General features: G+C 34.9%; 1 protein-coding gene across 1 annotated transcript in view; it reads left to right on the plus strand.

Moving 5' to 3' along the window:
- Positions 1 to 4,857: 4,857 nt before the first annotated feature.
- The window catches only part of LOC138715367 (uncharacterized), a 50,019-nt gene continuing 28,519 nt past the window's right edge, over positions 4,858 to 26,357 (plus strand). Inside the window, exons 1-2 of the mRNA XM_069848212.1 lie at positions 4,858 to 4,993; positions 14,535 to 14,598. Of these exons, the coding sequence (XP_069704313.1) occupies positions 14,557 to 14,598 (42 nt within the window). The 5' untranslated portion in view covers positions 4,858 to 4,993; positions 14,535 to 14,556. The remainder of the gene's footprint in view (positions 4,994 to 14,534; positions 14,599 to 26,357) is intronic.

Here is a 26,357-nt window from a genome sequence, read left to right on the forward strand (position 1 = left end):
TACCAATGCCTATAGGAGAGAAGACAATTCTATGGAAACACACACTAGGCTTCGACAGATTTGAGGGTTTCTTCTATCCTGGGGTCAACAGAACGGAGCGCAATGGCCTCCACTGAGATCCTGCAGAACAGAACACTAACATTTAGCCCAAGGCTAAATTTGAACCATGGAATCTTGGAACTCCGCTATCTAAGGGGAGCGTATCTTACACCGCGTAGCCACCCGGCACGGCCTTTTCATATTTCAACAGAAGGTATTTTCCAAATCCTTCACACAAACCTGAACAATCCAATTAAAATGAAATGTTGGTAGATAACATTAATTTGCTTCATTTGCCACACTAAATAATTATTTCTAAAAATATCATTTTTACCATATATTACATTTATCAATATGAAATTACTTACTTCAGCACAACTATACTATTCATCTCTCAGTATGGTGGCAAGTGACACATGCAGTACTGCACCAATTGGGATAGAGGATACATTATTCCCTGAAGACTGAAGAAGATATTCATTCAATGAAATGACTACACTTTAATTATTATCTCTTTCGCTTTATTAATAAGATAAAAGTTTATGGATTGCTATCAAGGAAACCTTTAAGTCTTCTACATTATAATCCTTCATGAATTTTAGATGAAATGGTCCTTTTGTGTGAACCATATTTTCTTAATAAAATTTATCAATTTTCTTGACCTCGTATTTTTCTCTTGAAGTAGGTTGTTAAAAACAAAAATGAGTGAATGAATGAATGAATGAATGAAAAATTAAATGTGTTTGACCAAAGCCTTCAACACATTGTAGTCACTGCTGTACTCGCGCTTGCTTCCGAGGCAACGTTCGGGTGAGGGTTCGAATTGAGCAGATTATGTGATTGGGATTTTCCAGAAGTAATCCCAGACGAATGTTCGCCAAAGACCATCTGTAATAATAATAATAATAATAATAATAATGATAATAATAATAATAATAATAATAATAATAATAATAATAATAATGGTTTATTTTAACTGAGAGAGTTCAGGCCATTCGGCCTTCTCTTCCACTCAACCACTCTCGTTATCATATCCTCGCAGTGGAGACAGCGTTGTTAAATAACAGCTTAACACACGTTGAACCCGATTATATAAATATTTATAAATATTATCTAGGGATACGCGGATATTCATATCAGTTTTAACAAACGTCATTTTTTAAATTTATTTTTGAAATTTTTATTCGCCAGGTTTCAATTCTAATATCCGGCATGAAATTTACCATGCTGCTCATGTTGATAATTTTAATTTAAACTCGAGAATTTCCTTAAATTTTGCATATCTGACTTTGAAGAGCATGCTGGTTAGCATAGAAGAGCACAGGAAAAGAACGTGCTTTGTTCACTTAAAGAAAATGAGTTATGCATGCTATGTGATGCAAGATTCAATGTAGTTTAAAGTTATTAATCGACCAATGTGATAATGTGAATAGTGCAAGTGCTACAACAAATTTTATATTCGGCATACAGGGAAAGAACGTGCTAAATCCCCTCACTACAGGGAAATAATGTGCTCTGTCCACTGTTCGTATGATTTAATTTTTAGTTTCCTCATAGAATGTCATGCATGTTATAGCAAGAAAAAGGGAATTGGAGTAAAAATAATATTCCATTGTTGTGCATTATTGTTAAGTAAAAATTCGTTCTTGCTCCATAAACTTCACGTACAACCATAAATCCTTTTTGTTTGAGAAATTTAGTTTAGCAGTATAGGTATTGTAAATTTATCACTAAAGTTTTAATATCATTGTTAAATAATATTATATTATTGAATGAGTAGTACTTCATGTGAGGATCAAACTCAGAGACCATCAACTTCTAACAGTGTTAAGAAAAGCAAGTAAGAGGGAGAATGACTGCAGTCAAGAAGAAATTAAGGGTTGAATCACATGAAGTAGGAGAAGACTGCCACTGTAAGATAAAGTTTTTTGAGAAAGTAAGTGCTGAAGAAAGATCAAATATTATAAAGCAATTTAATGATTTAGAAGACTGGAATCAATAATCATTACATCTGACTGGCCTCATTACAATAACTCCAGTTTATCGAAGGTGAACAAGAAGGAATGAAGATGAAGCACAGTTTTAGAGTGTAATTTCAACTATAGAGTGAGAGTGAAACGTGAGGCATTGTACATGAAATACCGATATGCAGTAAAGCATTCATGGCAGTATATGGAATAACAAAGCGACGATTAATAACAGTTCATAAATTTATGAATTCTGGTGTGTCCCCTCGTGATGGAAGAAGTCAACATGGAAATAGACCATGGAAAATTAAGGCAGAGGTAGAAAAGGCAATCTATGATCATATTAATTCGTTTAAAGGTAAATCAAGTCACTACAACAATGAAAAGACAAAGAAATTATATCTCCCAGAAGAACTATCAGTGAAAAAGATGTATGAAATGCTCAAGAAAAATACCAAAATTCAGTAATTTCATATGGAGCATATAGAGCAGTTTTCAACACCAAATTCAATATAGCGTTTGGATATCCAAGGTATGATACATGCTCAACCTGTGATAAGTACACAGATGAGATGAAAGTGCTGAATGCAAGGATGTCTGAAAATAGTTTAGATGGCGATATGAAGAAACAAGTTTTGGAAGAAATTAATAAGATTACCAATAAGGTCCACAAACTCAAAGCTGAAACATTTTATACCAGAAAGAGGAATGCTCGTTTAAGAAGTCGAAAGTCTGAGGAAACAGAATCAATTTGAAAAATTGTATGCTTACCGAACATCAGTACCTACCAATGAGGTCTATTACAGAAGGCAATTATCTGTTTACTTTTTCAATATTCATCAACTTTTAGATGCAACTTCAGTGTTTTATACTTATACTGAAGGAGCCAATGTTGGTAGAAAAGGAGCCAATAAAGTTGTACCCTTTTTTAAATCAGACAGAAATAATGGACAAGAAAGTCAGATATCTTGAAATTTTTTGTGATTCATGTTCAGGCCAGAACAAGAGTTATATACTCTTCTGAGGTACCTTAATTGTCTTGTGAATGAGCTGAAACTTCTGGACACAGTGGAAGTAACTTTTCTCATGATGGGATACTCGTTTATGGAACGTGATAAAAATATGGGACTGATTAATACAAAAGCAATAGCAGAACTTCCAATGGATTGCATGTGGATCATGTTACAAGTCTGATGCAAACCTAAGCCTTTTGTTGTTGTGGTGGTCAATCAAGATATGATCGGAAGTTGGGAGTCATTTCTTCAGCAGAAATATTTGAAGAATATTTCATTTTTTGCAAGGTCTATCTTGACAAAAGAAAATTCATTCAACATTGAGATACGTATAATTGAGCTTGGATTTCATCGGTGGTGAGAGCTTCACTACGACTTCAAGAGCAGCAATCTGAAGTATACTCACGTCGTGCTTAGGGAGGTAAAATACAAATTATTTTGAATAATCTATTTTGTATCTGCTAATAATTCAACTATCGGTAAAATTATTTCTAATGAGGAAACTTCTTTACAGGTCCTCTGGTAATATTAAAAGAAAAGTATCAGGACCTCCAGATTTTGAAGACGTTTTTGAGGACACGAAGCTAGAGTGTTTTATACAAACCTTTCATGCCAGACAGACATGTGCATTTTGGGACACAAATGATCTTTATTATTATTAGTCTCTGTGTATTTTGGGACAAAAGTGATTTTTATTATTATTAGGTCCTATGCATTCTGTGATAATTCGTGTTTATTATTATTATTATTATTATTATTATTATTATTATTATTATTATTAAGCCCTGTGCATTTAGGGACAAAAGTGATCTTTATTATTTTTATTATTATTATTATTATTATTATTATTATTATTATTATTATTATTATTATTATTATTAGGCCCTATGTATTTTGCGATAAAAGTGATCTTTATTATTATTAGACCCTGTGTATTTTGGGACAAAAGTGATATTTATTATTATTAGGCCCTGTATATTTTGCGACAAAAGTGATCTTTATTATTATTAGACCCTATGTATTTTGGGAGAAAAGTGATATTTATTATTATTAGGCCCTATGTATTTTGCGACAAAAGTGATCTTTATTATTATTATTATTAGACTCTCTGTATTTTGGGACAAAAGTGATATTTATTATTATTAGGCCCTACTCAACTTCATTATAGAAAAAGTTAAAATAGAAAAGAGAAAATGTTTAACGTTATGTATCATTTAAATGTTTGTCATTCCTAATGATTTGGAAATGCTGAATGTAAATTCAAAATATTTATACTCATAATAATATGCACAAACACAAATACAAACACGTTTCACGAAGAAGACAGATTTACTTCTAATATTTTGTCTAAAAGTAATTCCTCCGTACATAAGAAGCACGTTTTTTTCACTGAAACTTATTACATTACGTTACACAAATATCAATAAAACTAGAAGAATTTTCAAAACAAGAATGCAAACTTAAATTAAACTTCATTTCAATTCAGGAATCCGCCCCTGAGCACGAGTTCTACTCTTTCAGGAGTGAGCTAAAGTTTTTCTGTATAGGCCTATATTACATTTTATGTTACAACTATTAGCAAAATAAATAAATAAATAAATTTACATAACCTGCCCTTCATATTGATTTAAGTGTTCATTAATTTTCTCCGTTAGTATGCATGGAATTTGGTTTCAATCTTTGAAATTTCTCTCCTGAAAATTTTGGTAAAGTGGACAAAGCACGTTCTTTTCCTGTGCTGTTCACATTTGTCAAGTAATGGGAACTAGTACACTTATCAGTGCATTACCTTGAATATTTCATCCACTTCCTGTTACCTATGTTATCTACTTACTCGTCTTCAAGTTTAAAATATTAGTTGCTACACGTACCTTTTATATTTAAAATTTTCCTCATGCAAGACCTTTAAAAATCGCTTCGGAGAGATTATTAGCCCATTCACATATCAACTAACCACCTGCACTTCAACAGAAGGTAAGTGCCTAAGTAATTCCAAAGAATTTATTTATAACACGCTGGCACTAAACTAACGTAGAATATCCCGAACTTAACTTTTGTCTGCGCCACGATCTCGGTTGACCAGTGTTGACCAGTTCCCGATAGATGTTAATCGAACTTCTGAACGTAAAAATCTTGGCCTACCATTTATCTTATTTTGAAGACAGTTTCCCTGTTTATGCTGTCTCAATAAAAGACTGACAGCAGAAACACCTTTTCACAAATTTGATAATTTGTAAGATGAAAATCTACTGTCCAATAAATTGTTCCTAGAACTTCCCCATGCTTCAAGTCTGTTTAGAACGAATTCATTCTATGCTATATACTTTATATGTTCTTAAAATATAATTGCACTCGGATAGTTATTAAGCAGCGAAATTTGATAGTTAAGCATTGTCAATATTGTACACAGAAAGTGGTAGCTACATAAAGAAGAATTTCGAATCTCCTCTTGTAAAAAATATTCCCAGTGACATACACAAGTGCTCATTTGCTTGCGTACACATTATTTTCCTATGTTCATAATTAATTACAATAGCAAGAACTTAAATTCAGGAATTAAAATGACCTCATTATTCAACTAATTACACGATTATTCAATATATATTATACAGGAATATTTTATATCAGGACTGATTTCACGGCACATGCGTCCCCGGGGAAAAGAACATGTATTTTGTCGAGAAATTGTTTTCGTAGTGGCGGATTAAAATTCTTACCTTAAGACATATAGGCCTATTGCAAATATCGGTCTTTCTCTCTTCATCTTCTTTCAATGCATGCACTCCTGTATAGCAATTTGATTTGATGAGTAATGTATATATAACATTTACTGCAGAAGTGGCAGGCATGCCTATCTATTGAGCTAACTCTTTAGGAACACGTGTAGTAGATTTAAATTTAAAGTAACTGTCACAGAGAAACATATATTTTTCTTTAGAGAAATTACACATCAAAATAAAATTGTATTCTTACACTTTAACACGTGTTCAGTGACTATGTATAAAAACAAGCAAAGCGTATGGAATTGAAGACTACGAGTTCACATTTTAATGGAAAGTTGATACATGAAAGCCTCGGAAACGTTACAGTGCTTCGGCAATCGACAGAAATCGTGCAATTGTTCCATATAACAATTAAGGCCCAGTACTTGGTACTAAGCAATTCGGATATTTTGTACGAAATATATCTTGTCAAATTCTTCAAAAAGAACACTATATTTAAACGTTGTACTGTAATAGTGGCGGTAGTGATAATAGTAGCGTTAGTAATAGGAGTTCAAATGAAAGCTACATACAAATATTGTATAATAGGTATGATTTTAGACTTTCTCTATACTCGAAGTGGTGAGATATTTTTGAGTACCTACAACATGTCATAGATATAGAAACATACATTGTTACGAAAGTATAGTTCATACTTTCGTCAGGAAAGCAAGAGAAAGGGTGCATACTGTCATCATAGCCATGTCATAAAGCAATTCTAGTCAAACGCAAGAGAAAGGATCAGCATCCAAACCGAAAAGAAGGGAGAGATTAATCCCGTAGGTTATCAAACTTGGATTGGTAAAAGTCACAGATATTAATGCTAACTGTTGAGTTAAAGCGGAATGGATGTTACTAATGATGTAGCCATATATAATGTACATTTATGCATATAGGATTTGTTACATTCTGTGTAGGTTCGTTTTATATCTCCTCATGAGTCTTAATAACGTTATTTCTGCATTTTGGATTTTTTTTCTCTATTCATATAGAGAATTTTGAAATACAATACACAGATATTATTGATAAAACTTCAGGAATTGGAAGATTTCAAATATTACTCATACTTTACTATGTGGTATTTTTTCATTGTGCTATAAATGAACTGGAATTTATTTAATTCTTTCTTTATTTAGATACCGATAATTTATAGAATAATATTAAAAAAACAAAATGATATTAAGTAAATTGGTGTTCATACGAACAAATAATAGTAAAATTGCAGTCCTCCCAACCGTTTTTAAGCTCTGTAGCACTGTCCCTACTCGAATTTCTTGCCTCTCTCCCTTTCTATGAATTGTCAAACCGATAAAACATTTAACCCGGTACTTTATTTGAATATGCGCATACAAGAAGGTGACTTCTCCAAAAGGGCACGTTTTCAGGAGAAGATTAAAACTGATTTTTATTTGTACTTAATGCAAATAAAATTTATTCTTATAATATCTCCGAAAGGCAGGCATTACCATTGTCTACTGATATGTTGTAATAAAGAATTTGTGCAATAAGATATGCGACTACAAATCAGTTTTAACCTTTCCTTGAAAACTTGTCATTTGGAGAAGCCATCTTCTTGCATGCTTGCATTAATTTGTTAGGCGAACAATAATCGATGTTAGACCTAACATTGTATGAATGGCGGAAATATAGAAAGAGAGACAGAGAGAGAGAGAGAGAGAGTGGGAACTTGCAGTTCCATTCCTCGCCAGGTCTCGTTAATTATTGCTCGAACAGAAAAATATTCATTCGTAGAGAGTCACACCTGCTCTAGAATTCTGTCCGTTTTTTCAACTACAAGCACTTAGCTTCGAACATGTAGGTAGACTGGTATTATCATTGTCATCATCATCATCATCATCATCATCATCATCATCATCATCATTATAATTCATAGAGAGTCACCCTTGCTCTAGATTTCTGTCAGTATTCCAACTACAAGCTCTTAGTTTCGAACTGCAATGTAGACTGGTAACATCATCATCATCTTATATACAGAGTCACTCCTGCTGTAGATTTCTGTCAGTCCTCCAACCATTAGCTCTTAGCTTCGAACTGCCTAGATAGATTGGTAATATTAACTTTCAAAGAGAGTCACACCTGCTCTAGAATTCTGTCAGTCTTCCTATTACAAGTTCATAGCTAATTACTGCCTAGATAGATTCGATATATCATAATGCAAAGAGAGTCATCCCTGCTCTATATTTCTGACAGTCTTCCAACAAAAAGCTCTTATCTTCGAATTGCCTAGGTAGACTGATAATATCATCATCCATAGACGGTAACCCCCGCTTTAGATTTGGCAGTCTTCCAATCACAAGTTCTTAGCTTAGAATTGCCTACTTAGACTGGTAACATCATCATCCATAGAAAGTCAACCCTGACCTAGACTTCTGCCAGTGTTCCAACCTCAAGATCTTAGCTTCGAACTGCCTAGATAGACTGTATAACATAATCATCATTATCATCATCATCCATAGAGAGGCATTTCTCTTTTAGATTTCTGTCAGTCTTCCAACACAATCTCTTAGCTGCGAACTGCCTAGGTAAACTAGTAACATTATCATCAACATACTTAGAGAATCACTACTGCTCCACATGTCTGTCACTGCTCCAACCACAAGTTCTTAGCTTCTAACTGCCTTGGTAGACTGATAACGTAATCGTCATCATCATCCATACAGAACCCCTCATGTTCTAGATTTCTGTCAGTCTTCCAACCACCAGGAATTAGATTCTAACTGTCTAGGTAGACTGGTAACATAATCATTCACAGAGATTCACCCCAGTTCTAGATTTGTGTCAGTCTTCAAAACACTAGCTCTTAGCTTCCAACTTCCTACATAGACTGGTAAAATCATCATCATCATCATAATCATCATTATCATCATCCATAGAGTCCACGCCTGTGGAGTAACGGTTAGCACGTCTAGCCGCGAAACCAGGTGGCCCGGGTTCGATTCCCGGTTGGGACAAGTCACCTGGTTGAGGTTTTTTCCGGGGTTTTCCCTCAACCCAATATGAGCAAATGCTGGGTAACTTTCGGTGTTGGACCCCGGACTCATTTCACCGGCATTATCACCTTCATCTCATTCAGACGCTAAATAACCAAAGCTGTTGATAAAGCGTCGTAAAATAACCTACTAAAATAAAAAAAAATCATCCATAGAGAGTTATCCCTGTTTATATTTCCGTCAGTGTTCCAGTCACAATCTCATAGATTCGAATTGCTTATATTGACTGATATCATCATAATTCACAGAAAATCACGAATGCTCTAGAATTCAGTCACTATTCTTACCATCGCACTGCGTAATCAGTCTGGTAACAACATCATAATTCATAGAGAGTCACTCCTGCTCTAGATTTTTGTCAGTCTTCCAAAAACTAGCTCCTCGCTTCGAATTGCCTATGTACACTGGTAATATAATTATTATTATCATCATCATCATCATCATCATCATCATCATCATCATCATCATCATCATCGGTAGAGAGTCATTCCTGCTATAGATTTCTGTCTTCCAACCGCAAGTTTGTAACTTCGAACTGTTTAGGTAGGCTGTTAACATCATCATTATCTATAGAGAGTCACTAGTGTTCTAGATTAAATTTAAATTATGATTTATTTAACAACGCTCGCAATTGTAGAGGTTATATCAACATCGCCGGAGTGTCGGAATTTTGTCCCGCAGGAGATTTTTACATGCCAGTAAATCTAGTGCCCTAGATTTCTGTCCGATTTTCACTCACAAGTTCTTAGCTTCAAAGTGGCTAGGTAGACTAATAACATCATCCACAAACAGCCACCCTACTCCAGATTTCTGTAGGTCTTCCAAACACAAGCTCTTAGCTTCGAACTGCCTAAGTTAGCTGGAAATATCATCATCATCATCATCACCATCATCCATAGAGAGTAATTCCTGCTCCAGTCTTCAAACCGCAAGCACTTAGCTTTGACCTACATAGGTAGACAGGTAACATCATCATCCATGGGGAGTCAATCCTGCTCTAGATTTCTGTCAGTCTCCCAACCATATGCTCTTAGCTTCGAATTGCTTAGATAGAATGGTAACATCATCATCATCATCATCATCCATAAATAGTCACTACTGGTCTAGATTTCTGTCGGTTTTCCAAACAGTAGTTCTTACCTTCGAATTGCATAGATAGACAGGTACAATCATCATCATCCATAGAGAGTCACTCCTGATCTAGATTTCTGTCAGTCTTCCAATCACAAACTCTTAGGTTCGAACTGTCTAGGTAGACCGGTGACATTATCATCCAAAGAGAATCACTCCTGCACTAGATTTCAGTCAGTCTTCGAACCTCTTGTTCTTAGCTCGAACTGCCTAGTTGGACCAGTGACATCATACTGACATCTTCATCATCATTATAATTCATAGAGAGTCACCCATGCTCTAGATTTTTATCAGTCTTTCAAACTCAAGCTCTTAATTTCGAACTGCCTAGGTAGACTAGTAGCATTATTATTCATATATCGTGACTACTGTTCTTGAATTCTGTAATTCTTCGAAACACTAGTTCTTAGTTTTGAACTATCTACATTGATTAGTAACATCATCATCATCATCATCATCAATAGAGTCATTCCTGCTCTAGATTTCTGTCAATCTTCCAGCCACAAGCTCTTAGCTTTGAACTGCCTAGATAGACTGGTAAAATCATGATGATGATGATGATGATCATCATCATCATCATCATCATCATCAACATCATCATCCATAGAGTCACTCCTGCTTTAGATTTCTGTCAGTTTTACAACAACTAATTCTCAGCATTGAACTGCCTAGATAGACTGATAATATCATCATCATCATCATCATCATTATCATCATCATCATTCATAGGAAGTCATCTCTTCTCTAGATTTTGTCAGTGTTCCAAACATTAGCGCTTAGCTTCAAAGTATCTAAATAGACTGGTAAGATCATCATCATGATCCATTGAGAGTTCACTCCTACTCTTAATTTCTGCCCGTTTTCCTACAACTAGTTCTTAGATTCGAATTGTTAAGCTAGGCTGTTATTACCTTCATCATCCATAGAAAGTCACAGCTGCGATTGGTTTGCAGTCGGTTTTCCAACCACAAACTCTTAGCTTCGAACTGCCTAGATAGATTGGTGTCATAATCTTCATCATCATCCATGGAGAGTCACTCCTGTTTCAGATTTCTGTCAGTCTTCCAGCCACATTCTCTTGGCTTCGAATTGTCTAGGTAGACTGATAATATCCATCATTCATAGAGAGTCACTCCTACTCTAGATTTGTGTCACTGTTCCACCTTAGTTTCGAACTGCCTAGGTAAACTGGTAACATCATCATCCATAGAGAGTCACTCCTGCCGTTGATTTCAGTCAATCTTCGAACCACTATTTCTCAGCTTCGAGCTGTCTAAATAGACTAGTAACATCTAATAATAATAATAATAATAATAATAATAATAATAATAATAATAATAATAATATTATTATTATTATTATTATTATTATTTTTATTATTATTATTATTATCATTATTATTTTATTTAACGACTGTCCCAACTACCGAGCATATATCAACGTCTCCAGTGTGCCGGAATCTTTCCCGCGGGAGTTCTTTTACATATCATTAAATCTACTGATAAATGTCATCGGCCTGGACCGGGATCAAACTCGCAACCTTGGAAACAGAAGGGTATCGCTGTACCAACTGTGCCACGCAAGCGGACACTAGTGACATCATCATAATCATTTATAGAAAGTCACCTCTGCTCTATATTTCTGTCAGTTTTCCAACCAATAGCTCTTACCTTCGAACTGCCTAGATGGACTGGTAACATCATCATCATCATCATTATCATCATCATCACCCATAAAGAATTCACTCTTACTCTTGATTTCTGTCCGTTTTCCAAACACTACCTCTTAGTTTCGTACTGCCTACATAGAGTAGTAACATCATCATCGTCATCGTCCAGAGAAGGTTACTTCGCTATTGATTAGGCCTACTGTAGATTTTCCAACCACAAGTTTTTAGCTTCAGACTTCCTAGATAGACTGATATCATCATCATCATCATCATCATCATCATCATCAATAGATAGTCAATCCTGCTCTTGATTTCTGTCCGTTTTACAATCATTATCCCTTAGCTTTGAAATGTGAAGATAGACTGGTAACGTCATTATCATCCATAGAATGTTACTCGTGCTCTTGATTTCGGTCCGTTTTCCAACCGCCAGCTCTTAGCTTCGAAATTCCAAGATAAACTAGTAGCTTCACCATCATCATCCATAGAGTGTCACCCTTATTTTGATTTTTGTTCGTGTTCCGACAACTAGTTCTTAGCTTCGAATTGCCTAGACTGGTAATATCATCATCATCATCATCGTCATCATCATCATCAGCAGCAGCAGCATCATCGTCATCATCATCATCATCATCATCATATAGTAGCGTGCAAATTAATCCGAACAAAGTAATTACTTATGCAAAAACACTCAAACGGGATAAAAAAAAAAAGGATCTAAGACATACCTCAGTAATCTATGTGGCCTCCCTTGTTCCTAATAACAGCTCTGAGACGATTTTGCATGGATTCCACTAATTTCCCACAAATATTCTTCAGTTCTTCATCACGAAACCATACACCAATGAGGGCAAAAATCATCTTCTCCTTTGTAGAACAATCCATTTTTTGCATTCTTCTTTTACAAATTGACCACAAGTTCTCAATGGGGTTGACGTCGGGTGAGTTGCCTGGCCAGGGGAGTACCTGAATATTCTTCTTGTTGAAGAATTCTGTAGTTTTTCGAGACGTATGGCATGGTGCCAGGTCTTGTTGGAACGCACCTCTGCCATCCGGAAATGATTTTTGCAGCTGGGGTACGATTCTGGTTTCCAATAAGTGAATATATTTGTCAGAATTCATCATTCCCTTGATAGGTATTAATGCTCCAGGCCCTTCATGTGTAAAACAACCCCAAAACATTAATTTAGGGGAGTATTTGGGTGCTTGTTGGAGATGAGCTGCTGTTACTTTTTCGGATCCTTTCCGTACATAAGAAACACGGTGACCGTGGACCTCGAAATGAGACTCATCGGAAAAAAGTACATTCTTCCAGTCATTCACTGTCCAGTGTTGATGTAATTTTGTCCACATTAAGCGTTTTTTGCACATAACAGGGATTAGCAGTTGCTTCTTAATAGGCTTGCGAGCCCTTCGTCCAACTTCCAAAAGCCTACGCCGCACTGTTGTGACGTGAATATTCGCCCCAGTGGTAGCCATTAACTCGAGGGTTAAGTCGACAGCAGTTAGTCTAGGATTTAATTTACTTTTCCTGACAATTAAACGATCATCTGCAGGTGAAGTCTTCCTTTTCCGCCACAGTTTCCTTTTTTCTGGGGTGTGATGGATCCAGTCTCCATGTATCGTTTTATGACCGAATTAACAGTAGCCAAACCGATGTGACATTCTGCAGCAGTTTGCCTCTGTGTCATAGAAGAATGCTCTGCTAATGTTATAATTTTAGACCGTTTTCGTGGAGTTGTATCCATTTATGTAGACGACAGAATGTACATAGGATTGCAGTATTAATTCTTCAACACAACTGAAATGCTTATAAGTACAAAACGACAGGCAAAATGTCACATATTAAAAAACAATAATAACGACAGACCTTCAACAATGGACTTACACGTACTACAGATGTCAATTAAAGCGGTATGGGCAGTTGTGAGGCCAACAATGACAGAAAATGTAAAAATGTGTCGTGTTTGGATTAATTTGCACGCTACTGTACCTAGACAGTCACTTCTGCTCTGGATTTATATCCGTCTTCCAACCACAAGTTTTTAGATTCAGCTTCAAGCTCTTCTGGCCATTCTATTCACTTTATTCACCCGATAAAAATGAAATGCCGCCTCAGTATGCACTATCATGGCCATGATGAACTTGAGAGTTAGGATATTATAGTTTGTTTTGCATTGTAGAAATGTTTCTTTGTTCTAGTTTTGATAAGAAAATTTGCTAGTATCGGTTAATTTTTATGGAGCTCGTATTGTTAAATGTGATCAAAGAGATTTCAACATATGCTGGATTATAATACCGTGAATGATATATTGTACTGTAAAAGTTTTTAATCGCTATGATTTTTTGTTTTTATGTCATTCGTGACGTAGCTTTCCCATGTAGGACTGATCTCTCTTTGAAACAATAAGTTACTGATTAATAAATTTTATTTTACATTAATCATTCAGTATAGTACAGTTCGGCATATTTTTAACACTAAAAACTGTAGGAAAATTATCTAATGAGAGCAAATTGTCTCATTATTATCCGTAAATTCCCTTCTATATTGCATGCCCAAACATAATATTAATTAATTAAAAAGTATAATATTTCTAACATCATGAACAGTGTGAGAATGATAAAACGAAAAGTGGTTAGTGTTAACATAGTTGTCAAACATAAAAGAACAAATGTCAGTATCCATACTGAAAATCAGGCATACCTAACACATTAAAATTAAAAAAAGTCATGAACACTTCACCATCTCTGTAGGCCTATATTTACTTCCAACAAATATAAACCAGTCCTCAGCTTATCCTCAGTTCAACAAAGAAGATCTATTACAAAATTCTTGAACATTTGTAAACACAAATATACCAAATTCATGAACCTGATATAGGCCTAAGAATCCACAACAGCACACTTACAAAATACATGTGTGTATGTGTTGTTTGTTACAGCTCTTAGAGTCTAATCAAGAAAATGAAGTCATTCCTCACCCTTGCGATTGTATGCGTGCTTCTGGTGAGTATCAACGATTTCTACAATATTGTTAGGTAACAAAGTAATATGCTTAACAAGCTCTCAAGTGTTGCCAATTATATTATCATAGATAATATCACGACAGGTTCTCATTGTATCAATTAATAAAATATACAACGAATCATCACATGCAAAACAAAAATGACAATATGAAATCGACAATATTGCTGTGATACATGGCTCTGAGTGGTTGAAATTCAATTCATACATACACTACATTGTTGAATTGGCACATGAGCAATATGATTTCATATAGCAATACGATTATCCGCTCTTCATGTGAAATTCAATACCAATCACGAGTTCTTAAATTCTAGCTCTCAACAACTAATAAGACATTTAAACGCCGTCTCACTGATTGTTTTAACCCTGATCACCAGGGAACGGATTTATATGGACTAAAAATATATGAAATATGTAAATATATATGTAGTTATTTTTACCAAAATATGGAATTAAATATGGATTTTTACCAAAATATGGAATTAAATATGGACTTAAAATTATAAAAAAAATGACTATGTACGTTAAATATTGGTACATTTTAATCAAACTAAACAAAAAATATAATGGACGTACCTTATCTTCCAATGTAGTTTCAACAAAACACAATTTTTATTGTCTGTTACCATAACAATAGGTTACAAACATTTCTTTCAAGTGCTGAAAAGTGAATCTTCTTCTATTGTCTCTGAGGATAGATTTATACTGACTAAAAGAGCGTTCGACGTCACAAGAAGTAACTGGTACATAATTCAATTTCACAATGTCTGCTGGGGATAAGTCCAAGTTAATCTTCACTGTTGATTCACCACTCATCACAGCAACAACCTTTTGTAGTTCTTCATATCCAGGGTTTTTTGAAAGTACAGTGTCCACCTTAGCTCTTACTGCATCTGCAACTTTACCTCTACCACGATTCAGTTGTTCCACAGTACTATTTATAATTTCAAAACTTTCAGATAGTGAAAGGTGCCTATTTTGGAGACTTTTGAGCGTTTTTATGATGCATGAAAATGTATGCTGAATGTGAGCTAAGTCATTCTTCACACTTATGTCACAGGTAACTGTTTTCGCAGTATCAATTGAGACTGCATCTTCAGAGTCCAATGCAAGGAGAACATTGTTAATAGAGTCTATATGTTCGGCATAATATTCAACTGCTTCTAGCCATGTACCCCATCTAGTTAAAATTGGCTTTGGTGGCAATGGAATTTCAGGGTACATTTCTTTCAACACGTTAACTCTACTGGGAGCTTTGAGAAATACTTTTTTCACTGATGAAATCAACAAATCTACTTTAGGGAAATTGTCTCTGACCACTTCTGCCACACGATGAAATGCATGCGCCACACAAGTAAAATGAGTCAATTTAGGATATACAACAGATAATGCTTGTCCAGCTTTGACCATATAAGGGGCAGCATCGCTAATAAAGAATAACACATTATCGTACATAATACCCTTTGGCCACAGGATACCCATAGCTTCGTTGAACAGTTTAACTATAGTTTTGTTATTGCACTTTTCTAGAACATCACAATGTAAAAGAATTCGTTCAGAATATTGTTCACTTAACAAACCGATAACTACATTACCAACAAGTCTACCTTCTTTGTCGGGAGTCTCATCAATGGAAACCCAAATTGAACTATCTTTAATTTCATCTCTTATCTTCTGTATTGTCTCATCGTAGATGGATGGAGCATACGTCTTCCTAAGTGTTGACTCATCCGGGATTGTATGTTGAGTATATTTTTCAAGGAATTCCCTGAAGACCTTATTCTTTAGTTTGTAGAGAGGAATATCAGCAGAGATGAGAGAACGGCACAGGTCGATGTTAAACTCAGATCTTACATTCGATGTTGTTGGTTGTGTTAAAAACAATTGTCTCTGCTTGGAATTTAGTTGTTTGTTGGCCTGATGTTTACTAGTTGTAATGTGTTGTTGCACCAGGAACTTTTGTGTAGATGATACTGCACACTGACACAAATTACAAAATAATATTTTATTGTCAGTTGATAAACCATCTTCTTTAAATTCTGAAATGTAACTTGTTAGTTTTGATTTTAAATTGACTGAATGACGTACTTTTGGCATATTTACCGTCTTTATAGTATGATTTACAAAACTGAACCTATGTGTACTCTGACTGGCATTTAACTGTTGAGCTGCACAACTGAAGTCTGTTAAAAATTTTAAATTAAATTAATACAGTTTTGTAACTTACTTTCCCATTGTTGATAGGACTGCTAATTTTCAAATAACTCTGATGTTAAAGGGATTACTGAACATGTGTTTAAATCTCTATTGTTGAAATGTATTTTTAAAAGTTAATGGAATTTTGTTTTGTTTTATTGTTAAACCTAATATAATATGGACTGTTTTATATGAAATATGGAAAATATATGGAAATTAACGAAAATATGTACTAAACTCTAAAATATGGAAAAATATGGAAAATAAAAGTAGGATTTTTCAACCCTACACATTGTGAAACATAAAGATAATGCAAAATATAAATTATATTAGCTTTATAAGTAAATATGTATTTACATATAAATCCTTTCCCTGCTGATCACGTATATCGATGGCCCAGAACCCGACTGTTTCAATTTCATATTACTATTTATTTTTCAGGATAGCTGTTTTAAGTTCCTGACTTTCAAAGCTTCACGAAACAATATGGAATACTTTCATAGCAGCCCTATGTAGAGAAATATTTACAATTTTGTTCGATTCATACATGCAGACAAGAACTGGAACACAATGAAACACAGCTTTCTTTCTTACAAAAAGTTGGACTTACTCGTACAACAGTCTGGTTCTCAGCCATCCATATATCAAAGAGGCCATTCCCAAGTTATGGAATGACATCATGTAAAAGAGAACAATCACAAGGATTGCCACTGTCGAAAATGAATGTTTTTGTAACGACCGTTAGATGGAAGAATTGCTGCAAACTATTACGCCATGTAATTCCATCAGGGTTATAACGTGAATTCTTTTGCAGTTGCTAGATGGGAGCATAGTGGAATTGATAAACGTTGTCTTGAAAGTCCATTCGGCTCATCAATCTGTTATATGTGATCACAGGTTATACGCAGACAAGTCAGGCGGCCTTGAGACAGACAAGTAACGACCGTTAGATGGAAGTATTGCTGCAAACTGTTACGCCATGTAATTCCATCAGGGTTGTAACGTGAATTGTTTTGCAGTTGCTAGATGGCAGCATAGTGAAATTGATAAACGTTGTCTTGAAAGTCCATTCGGCTCATCAATCTGTTGTATGTGATCACAGGTTATACGCAGACAAGTCAGGCGGCCTTGAGACAGACAAGTATTTTGTCAATACAGTATTTGAAACTTAACCCTTTTCTGCTGACTATATGGGTATCCAACTGAATCCATTTACAACCCAGAACCTTCCGATTTTGAAATTTCTCTACTCTATTCTCCTTAGTATCCATTTCTCAATTCCTCCCCACACATTCTTCTTACGTTTTTCCTTTCCAGTTTATATATCAAATATCCATTTCTTTGTTATATTTCTTCTACCCCGTAATAAACATTTTCATATTGGCACCAAATATGAGCGCATTATCTTGCGAAATTTATAAAATTGTACATGCAATTTGGGAAAACGAAATTATACCAGAACAATGGAAAGAGTCCATAATCGTAGCTATTTTTAAGAGGAGGGACAAGACTAACTGTAGTAACTTTCGAGGAATATCACTTTTGTTGACGGCGTACAAAATTTTGTCGAATATTCTTTTCAGTAGATTAACTCCATATGCAGATGAAATTGTTGGGATGCATTAGTGTGGTTTTAGGCGTAATAGATCGACTATTGATAAGATTTTTTGTATTCGACAGATATTGGAGAAAAAATGGGAGTATAAGAGTACAGCACATCAGTTATTCATGGATTTCAAAAAGGCGTAGGCCTATGACTCGGTTAAGAGAGAAGTTTTATATAATATTCTTATTGAATTTGGTATTCCCAAGAAACTAGTTCGATTAATTATAATGTCTTAGTGCAACTTACAGCAGAGTCCGTATAGGTCAGTTTCTATCTGATGCTTTTCCAATTCACTGCGGGCTACAGCAAGGAGATGAACTATCACCTTTACTTTTTAACTTCGCTCTAGAATATTCCATTAGAAAAGTTCAGGATAACAGGCAGGGTTTGGAATTGAACGAGTTACATCAGCTTCTTGTCTATGCGGATGACGTGAATATGTTAGGAGAAAATCCACAAAGAATTAGGGAAAACGCAGAAATTCTACTTGAAGGAAGTAAAACGAGAGGGTTGGAAGTAAATCCCGAAAAGTCAAAGTATATGATTATGTCTCGTGACCAGAATATTGTACGAAATGGAACTATAAAAATTGGAGATTTATCCTTCGAAGAGGTGGAAAAATTCAAATATCTTGGAGCAACAGTAACAAATATAAATGACACTCGGGAGGAAATTAAACTCAGAATAAATATGGGAAATGCCTGTTATTATTCAGTTGAGAAGCTTTTGCCATCTAGTCTGCTGTCAAAATGTCTGAAAGTTAGAATTTATAAAACAGTTATATTACCGGTTGTTCTGTATGGATTCTCACTTTGAGAGAGGAACAGAGATTAAGGGTGATTGAGAATAAGGTTCTTAGGAAAATATTTGGGGCTAAGAGGGATGAAGTTACAGGAGAATGGAGAAAGTTACACAACGCATAGCTGCACGCTTTGTATTCTGCACCTGACATAATTGAAGGGTACACGGGAATAACGAACAAGGTCCATCAAAAATTGAAATTGAGTTAATAGTGCCATCTGATAGTAGAAGGGGAGTACTTTCATGTGGCTGCATTGGTTTTATGTAAGAACGAAAATTGTCCTCTGTATTCTGCGTTAAAGTTTCTGTATACTTTGGAAGAATGAACAATGTCACATCCATCCCAAGAAAGAACGAACAATGTCCATTTTAAACACAGAAACTAATGCAGATAGCTGTTACAAACTCGATCTTAGAGTCATTGCACATTGCTGGCTAGTTTATTTTTACATATGCGAATACGATCTGTATTATACAATAATAATATTATAAATAAATGACTGTATGTTGTTTAGCTTTTATTCCATGTGACAATAAATTATATTAATTTTCATTAGAACTTGTGTGCATAATACAAACAGCTGTACTATTCCAGTGTTCAGATGTCTGTTGTAGGGATTGATTATTTCCTTTATTATACTTTTATGACATATTATAGTGTTTGTGGTTAGTGCAGTTTATTTTTATAATGTCTGACGTTAGAGAAAATTAATTATCCGGACCCAGTCCATGTTCTGAAAATTCAAGGAAGAAAAAAGTTACAGGACGTGTTACAGATGCATAAAAAATTCGTGCTATGAGTCATATTATGGGAGAAGACTGTAAATGTTCTAGTTTTCCGTGTTTTCAGAAAATAAGCCAAAGTGAAAGAACTGATCTTATTAAACATTTCAATGAATTAGCATCATATGACACTCAAAATGCTCACCTTTCAGGACTAATTTCGGTACTTCCTGTGCAAAGAAGATGATCCAGAAAAATACAAGCCGAAGCTGATTTTCATAATTTTTCTTACAGGTATAAAATGCGAATAAACAAAGATGGGCAAAATACTGATGTTCCCGTTTGCTATAAAGCATTTATTGCTCTACATAGAATAACAGGCTTACGTTTAGTCACTTTGAAAACGTTATTGGCTACTACTGGAAAAGCCCATACAGAAACAAGAGTTAAACTTGGGAACAGGCCTCACCAACTGAAAGGAGAGATTTTATCTAAAATTTGTCAGCACATTAAATCACTTAGAGGTCATAAAGTCCACTAATCTCGTCACGATAGCCGAAGGTTGTATCTTCCAGAGGACTTGAATATTTCTAAGCTGCTTAAGTTACACTTAGAAAAATTCCTGCGAACCCTGTGTCTTACGAGCAATACAGAGTAATTTTTGTCACTAAATACAACATTAACTGACATTTCACACATTAAATCAGAAATTTCCAATGAAAAAGATGCAAGTAAATTAGATAATTTTGAGAAGTAGAAACAAAATTTCATTTTGCAGAATGAATTGCACAAGAGAAAAGGACAGAAGTTTTATGAAGTAAAACGGGCTGCACGTCTAAAATCCAGGAAGTCAGAGTTTAAAGAGGCTATCTGCATGGATTTCCAAAAGAATTACCAGTTCCAAACATTTCAACTATTGAGGGCTATTTTCGTCGACAGCTGCCCTTTTATTCTTGTAACATACATACGCTGTCAACAGGAAGACATGTATGACCAAAATATTTAAAGTAAAGGCTCTGATGAAGTTTGCCCTAAGTTATGGCACCACTGTATGAATATTGTACCAAGCTGCGTTGGTGAACTCCGTATCTTCTATGATTCTTGTTCCGGACAAAATAGGAACTTTACGGTATTTAGATTTTGTCATTATGTAGTACATACTAAGAAAAGGTTTGATGCTCAGTGGATCACATTTCCCACTCGAGGCCACTCGTACCTGGAATGTGACAAAAAACATGGGACTTGTCAATCAGAGAGCAAGGTGTGAAGTACCCGATGACTGGAGGCAAGAGATTGCGAATATTAGGAGGAAACCAAACCATTCATCACTGTAAACTGTAAACAGCTACAAGGCAAAGCACAAGGAATTACAATTTTTGAAAAATGTTTGTTCTCCAACTGCTAGAGAATATTTCAATCTTCAGTCACAAGAAGTTCATAACAGTGAATGAGACGATTTTATAGTTCAATATATTCATTCACAATGCAAAATTCAGTGCAATTAGATTAGTGTGTAGATTTGTTTTTCAATAATTGTTTGGAACAATGAACACTCAAAGATAAAAATATTTATAATGGATCAACAATATTTATAACCTTTAAAAAGAATACCCTACACGAAAGTAAACATGTGCTACATTGTTTGAAAATATTATGCCTGATTCTATTCCCAACAAATATTCATTTAAATTGTGACATTGTTCGTTCTTCCCGTTTATAAAACGTAGCAAAGTAGACTTTTTGCAGTTTTGCATTGTTGTAATTCATAAAATCAAAACAATATTTTGTCACATATTTGCTTTATAATGCTACATTCTTGTGTGATAAAAAATAACAATAAGTTTATTTATTTATTTATTTATTTATTTATTTATTTATTTATTTATTTATTTATTTATTTATTTATTTAAATTCAAATATACAGAATAAAGAAATATAATTACAAAACAAACAAAGAGAAATACAAATAAAATAATACAAGTAATATAAAAGGAAGATACAGTAGTATTAACAAAATTTGAGACCGAATGAGCAGCGCTCGTGCTCGGTCGCAGTTCAGATATAATATTAAAATAAATAATAATAATAATAATAATAATAATAATAATATAAATAAATAAGTAAAATAAAATAGGAACTAAAATATAATTACAGCTGCAATGGAATTATATAATATAATATTAACACTAGAGAAGAATAATATCGCACGTGAAAAGTAGGACTAATATATGTCAAAATTATAGAATACAAATATAATATAGGTTGATTAATTCATACACATAGACTATAAATTTATTTAATCCAATTGAAGATATTAACACGTTTCTAATTTTCTTGTTATATGTTAGTGGGTTACATGTTAGAAGTTCTGGGTGTAATTTATTTAAAGCATTGTACAACCGAGGGACAAAATTTATGCTATGCTTTACACCAGCAGATGTGAGACATTTAGGTTCTACTAATGTTGAATTAATATTTCGTCTTGTGTCATAATTGTGTGTCTGTAATACAAACTTATTACGATTTTTATGATAAAATTTTAACAGCGTATACTTATAAATTTGTTCAATATTAAATACATTAAATTCAGAATAAATTAATATAGTTGGATAATCGAAACGTTTCTTCAAACAAATTTTAATTATTCGTTTTTGTAGTAAATTTAACGGACTAAGATTAATTTTTGTACTTCCACCCCAAACAATTATACCATATTGAATGATAGACTGAATAATGGCCAAATAAACATTGCGTAGAACTCTAATAGGTAAGTAGCATCGAAGATTAACGAATTTATAAATTGTTTTACGAAGCCTCTTACAAAGATAAGTAATGTGATGAGGCCATTTTAAATTCTGATCAATAATGATACCCAGATATTTGACATACGTGACTTCTTTCAAAGGTGGACATTTACAACTTTTGGGATCTAAACAATTTTCACTGTGTATTATTAGTCTATATTTATCGCTAAATTTTAAATTCTGAACACTGGCAGCTGTTAACGATAATGGTACTAAAGTTGATTTAGATATATTTAAAGAAAGGAAGTTGGAATTAAGCCACTTTTTAACAATGTTAGCACCTATATTAGCATTTCTATATGCTTCCTGCCAAGAAAAACCACTGAAAATAACTACTGTATCATCCGCATATGAATTTATAGATCCATTAAATTTTTCTACATTTATATTTAGCAGATCATTAATACATATTAGAAATAAAATAGGTCCCAAAATTGTTCCTTGCGGTACCCCTTGCGGTTAATAATAAACTATACGTTTCAAGTCCTCAAACTTTAAATTTCATTTATCTCAAAATTATTCTGAATGGACCTTGTTCGTTATTCCCGTGTACCCTTCAATTAGGAACCTTAAATCCAGATGTTGAGATGGGCAGGGCATGTAGCACGTATGGGCGAATCCAGAAATGGATATAGAGGATTATTTGGGAGGCCGGACGGAAAAAGACCTTTGGGGAGGCCGAGACGTAGATGGGAAGATAATATTAAAATGGATTTGAGGGAGGTGGAATATGATGGTAGAGACTGCATTAATCTTGATCAGAATAGGGACCAATGGCGGGCTTATGTGATGGCGGCAATGAACCTCCGGGTTCCTTAAAAGCCAGTTAGTAAGTTATACCAAATATTCTTAATTATCAGAAAAAAGAAGGTATCCGCACACAATTTATAGGCTATAACTCTAATATAAGACACCATTAATGACTCTCAGTACAACTAACATACGCACGTCTCTTTAATGGATTAAAATGAGTGACACTAAAAATAAAGTCTGGATTTTTAGTTCCACAATACTGGAATGAAGTTGAGATTAATGAATTATACATACTACGTCACATATTCTTGAGTAGCCTACAGATAATTCTCACAACCTGAGAACGTAATACATGCATTACGGTGTTGCTCTGATTGAAGCATTACTTTCCTTATATGAAAGAGTAATGGAACGGAGAAAAATTCTCTCCGGCACCGGGATTTGAACCCGGGTTTTCAGCTCTACGTGCTGATGCTTTATCCACTAAGCCACACCGGATACCCACCCCGACGTCGGACAGAATTGTCTCAGTTTTAAGTTCCAATTCTTGGATTCCCTCTAGTGGCCGCCCTCTGCACTACGTCATAGAGGTCTATGAACGTAGGACTGAAGTCCATACATATGCTGAGGTGCACTCGTTATGAGTGACTAGTTGGCCGGGATTTAAGACGGCGCTTATTCCGTCGGATCCCGGCCAACTAGTCACTCATAACGAGTGCACCTCAGCATATGTATGGACTTCAGTCCTACGTTCATAGACCTCTATGACGTAGTGCAGAGGGCGGCCACTAGAGGGAACCCAAGAGTTGAAACTTAAAACTGAGACAATTCTGTCCGACGCCGGGGTGGGTATCCGGTGTGGTTTAGTGGATAAAGCATCAGCACGTAGAGTTGAAAACCCGGGTTCAAATCCCGGCGCCGGAGAGAATTTTTCTCCGTTCCATTACTCTCTCATCGTATGATGACACAATATCTGCATGGAAATATCATATGTACTTCGGTACATTTAAATTTTATATATATATATATATATATATATATATATTACTTTCCTTGCTACTAAATATACATAACTTCGGTTTTGCCAAGTCCATGCGACTAAATGCAAAAATTATTACTTAAAAAGTGAAGATATAGAAAACTAATACTGGTTGGTCCAAGTGTCGCGATCCATTTTGTTGAAGGCAAGGTCCAACGTTAATTATTGTTACATATGTTATTTATCAGAAGTCTATGTACAATATTCAGTAGAGATCACTCAACTCCCCATCCATTTCGAAGCACTGCTCCGAGCGTTGCACTATCGTTCTAAAAGCATTAAGAAGCTTGCGTGACTTAATAGCTGCTATTGCTTTGTAAATGCGTTGTCGTAAGTGAGAAAGGTCTCGAATCTTTGTCTTGTACACATGGGACTTAATAAAACCCCAAACAAATAAATTAAGTGAAGGTTAATCTGGTGAAAGTGACTCTCACAGTCTTGGCGCAGTCACACACGACCATAGCGAAGTGGGGTGGAGCACCACCTTTGTGACTCATGTGACTGTGGATTCTTGAAACATGATGCATGGACCAGTAATTCTGGATGTATCCCTTCGCCATTCGTAAGTAGCATTAGGTTGCTCGTCGGCCCATATTCCAGAATTTTGCCTACTCACACAACCACAATGTAGCACCGTTACTTAAAAGGATATGGTTCTCATTAGCAACAGCCTCAAGTAGATCATGGGACATAGCCTGACGGGCAGCATAAACTTCCTGTTCTAAAATGATGTAGCACTTGCAGATAGTGCGCACGTTTGTGGAGTGTAAACAGAAGAACTCTCCAGACTGTTGTCCTGGGAATGTCCAGTTCATTACTGAGGCGGCGAGACGACGCACCTGGACTGCGTTCCGTTGCATGCTGATGAAGTGGAACATCATTTGCAGAGGACTGTGGTCTGCCGAAACGCTTTCCATCAAGAAAATTTCCTGTTCTTTTGAACTTGTTCACTAACATCCGAATATTGGCTCTATTAGGTGCTGGTTTATAAAATTTTCGTTCACACTCCTGACACACTTGTTCATAGCTTAATAATTGCAATTGCGCGGAAACAACTGTTATTCGTTCTTCAATAATAAGCAAATTTATTGATTAAACTGAAATAGGTAAAAAGAATATATTACCGATTTAATGGGAATGGATCAAGACATTTGGACCACCCGTGTATTAAATTACGGTAAATTAACAGAGGAATTCGGAAGGCAATATTTTCCTCTAAATGGATAAATAAATTTTTGTGATTTGTCATCTTCGTGGATTAATTCTTACACCTTGTTCCAGTCTCAAGGGAGTATTCTTAAAATTGTTTAGTCCATCTTTTTAATGGTCGCCAAGCATTTGTTTTTCCAGATGGACAATAATTCATAGTTACTTTTGGTTTACGGTCGTCAGTCATTCTATGTGGTCTCTATAAAGGAATATACAGCCAGCGGAATGGACAGTTAGAGAATGTAAACACGCCGTAGCCTGTTCCCTCCCCCTACGAGCCAACACACAGGGAAGTAAAGAGCATATGACTTTGCGCGACTTTTTACATTCTCCAGCTACCTAGTGCGCTGACTTTACAGTAGAGTATGATATCTGGAAATTTGAAGAGGCAAAGTGTACGAAAAAGGATAACACGCTGAAAAACTCAAACATTAACTTCTATGAAATTATGAGTGAAATGATTACAATGTTCTTCTCAGTTTTCGTTCCATTTATTAATTTATTTTGAGCCCCTTTCTTTGCTATTCAGAAATTCTCTTAAGAAATTTACTCCGCGTACCATATAAATATACATATAAAATTAAACGTTTTCAAGAGTACGTAGTCT

Source organism: Periplaneta americana, chromosome 15 (assembly GCF_040183065.1).
Source record: "Periplaneta americana isolate PAMFEO1 chromosome 15, P.americana_PAMFEO1_priV1, whole genome shotgun sequence".
Classification (NCBI taxonomy): domain Eukaryota; kingdom Metazoa; phylum Arthropoda; class Insecta; order Blattodea; family Blattidae; genus Periplaneta; species Periplaneta americana.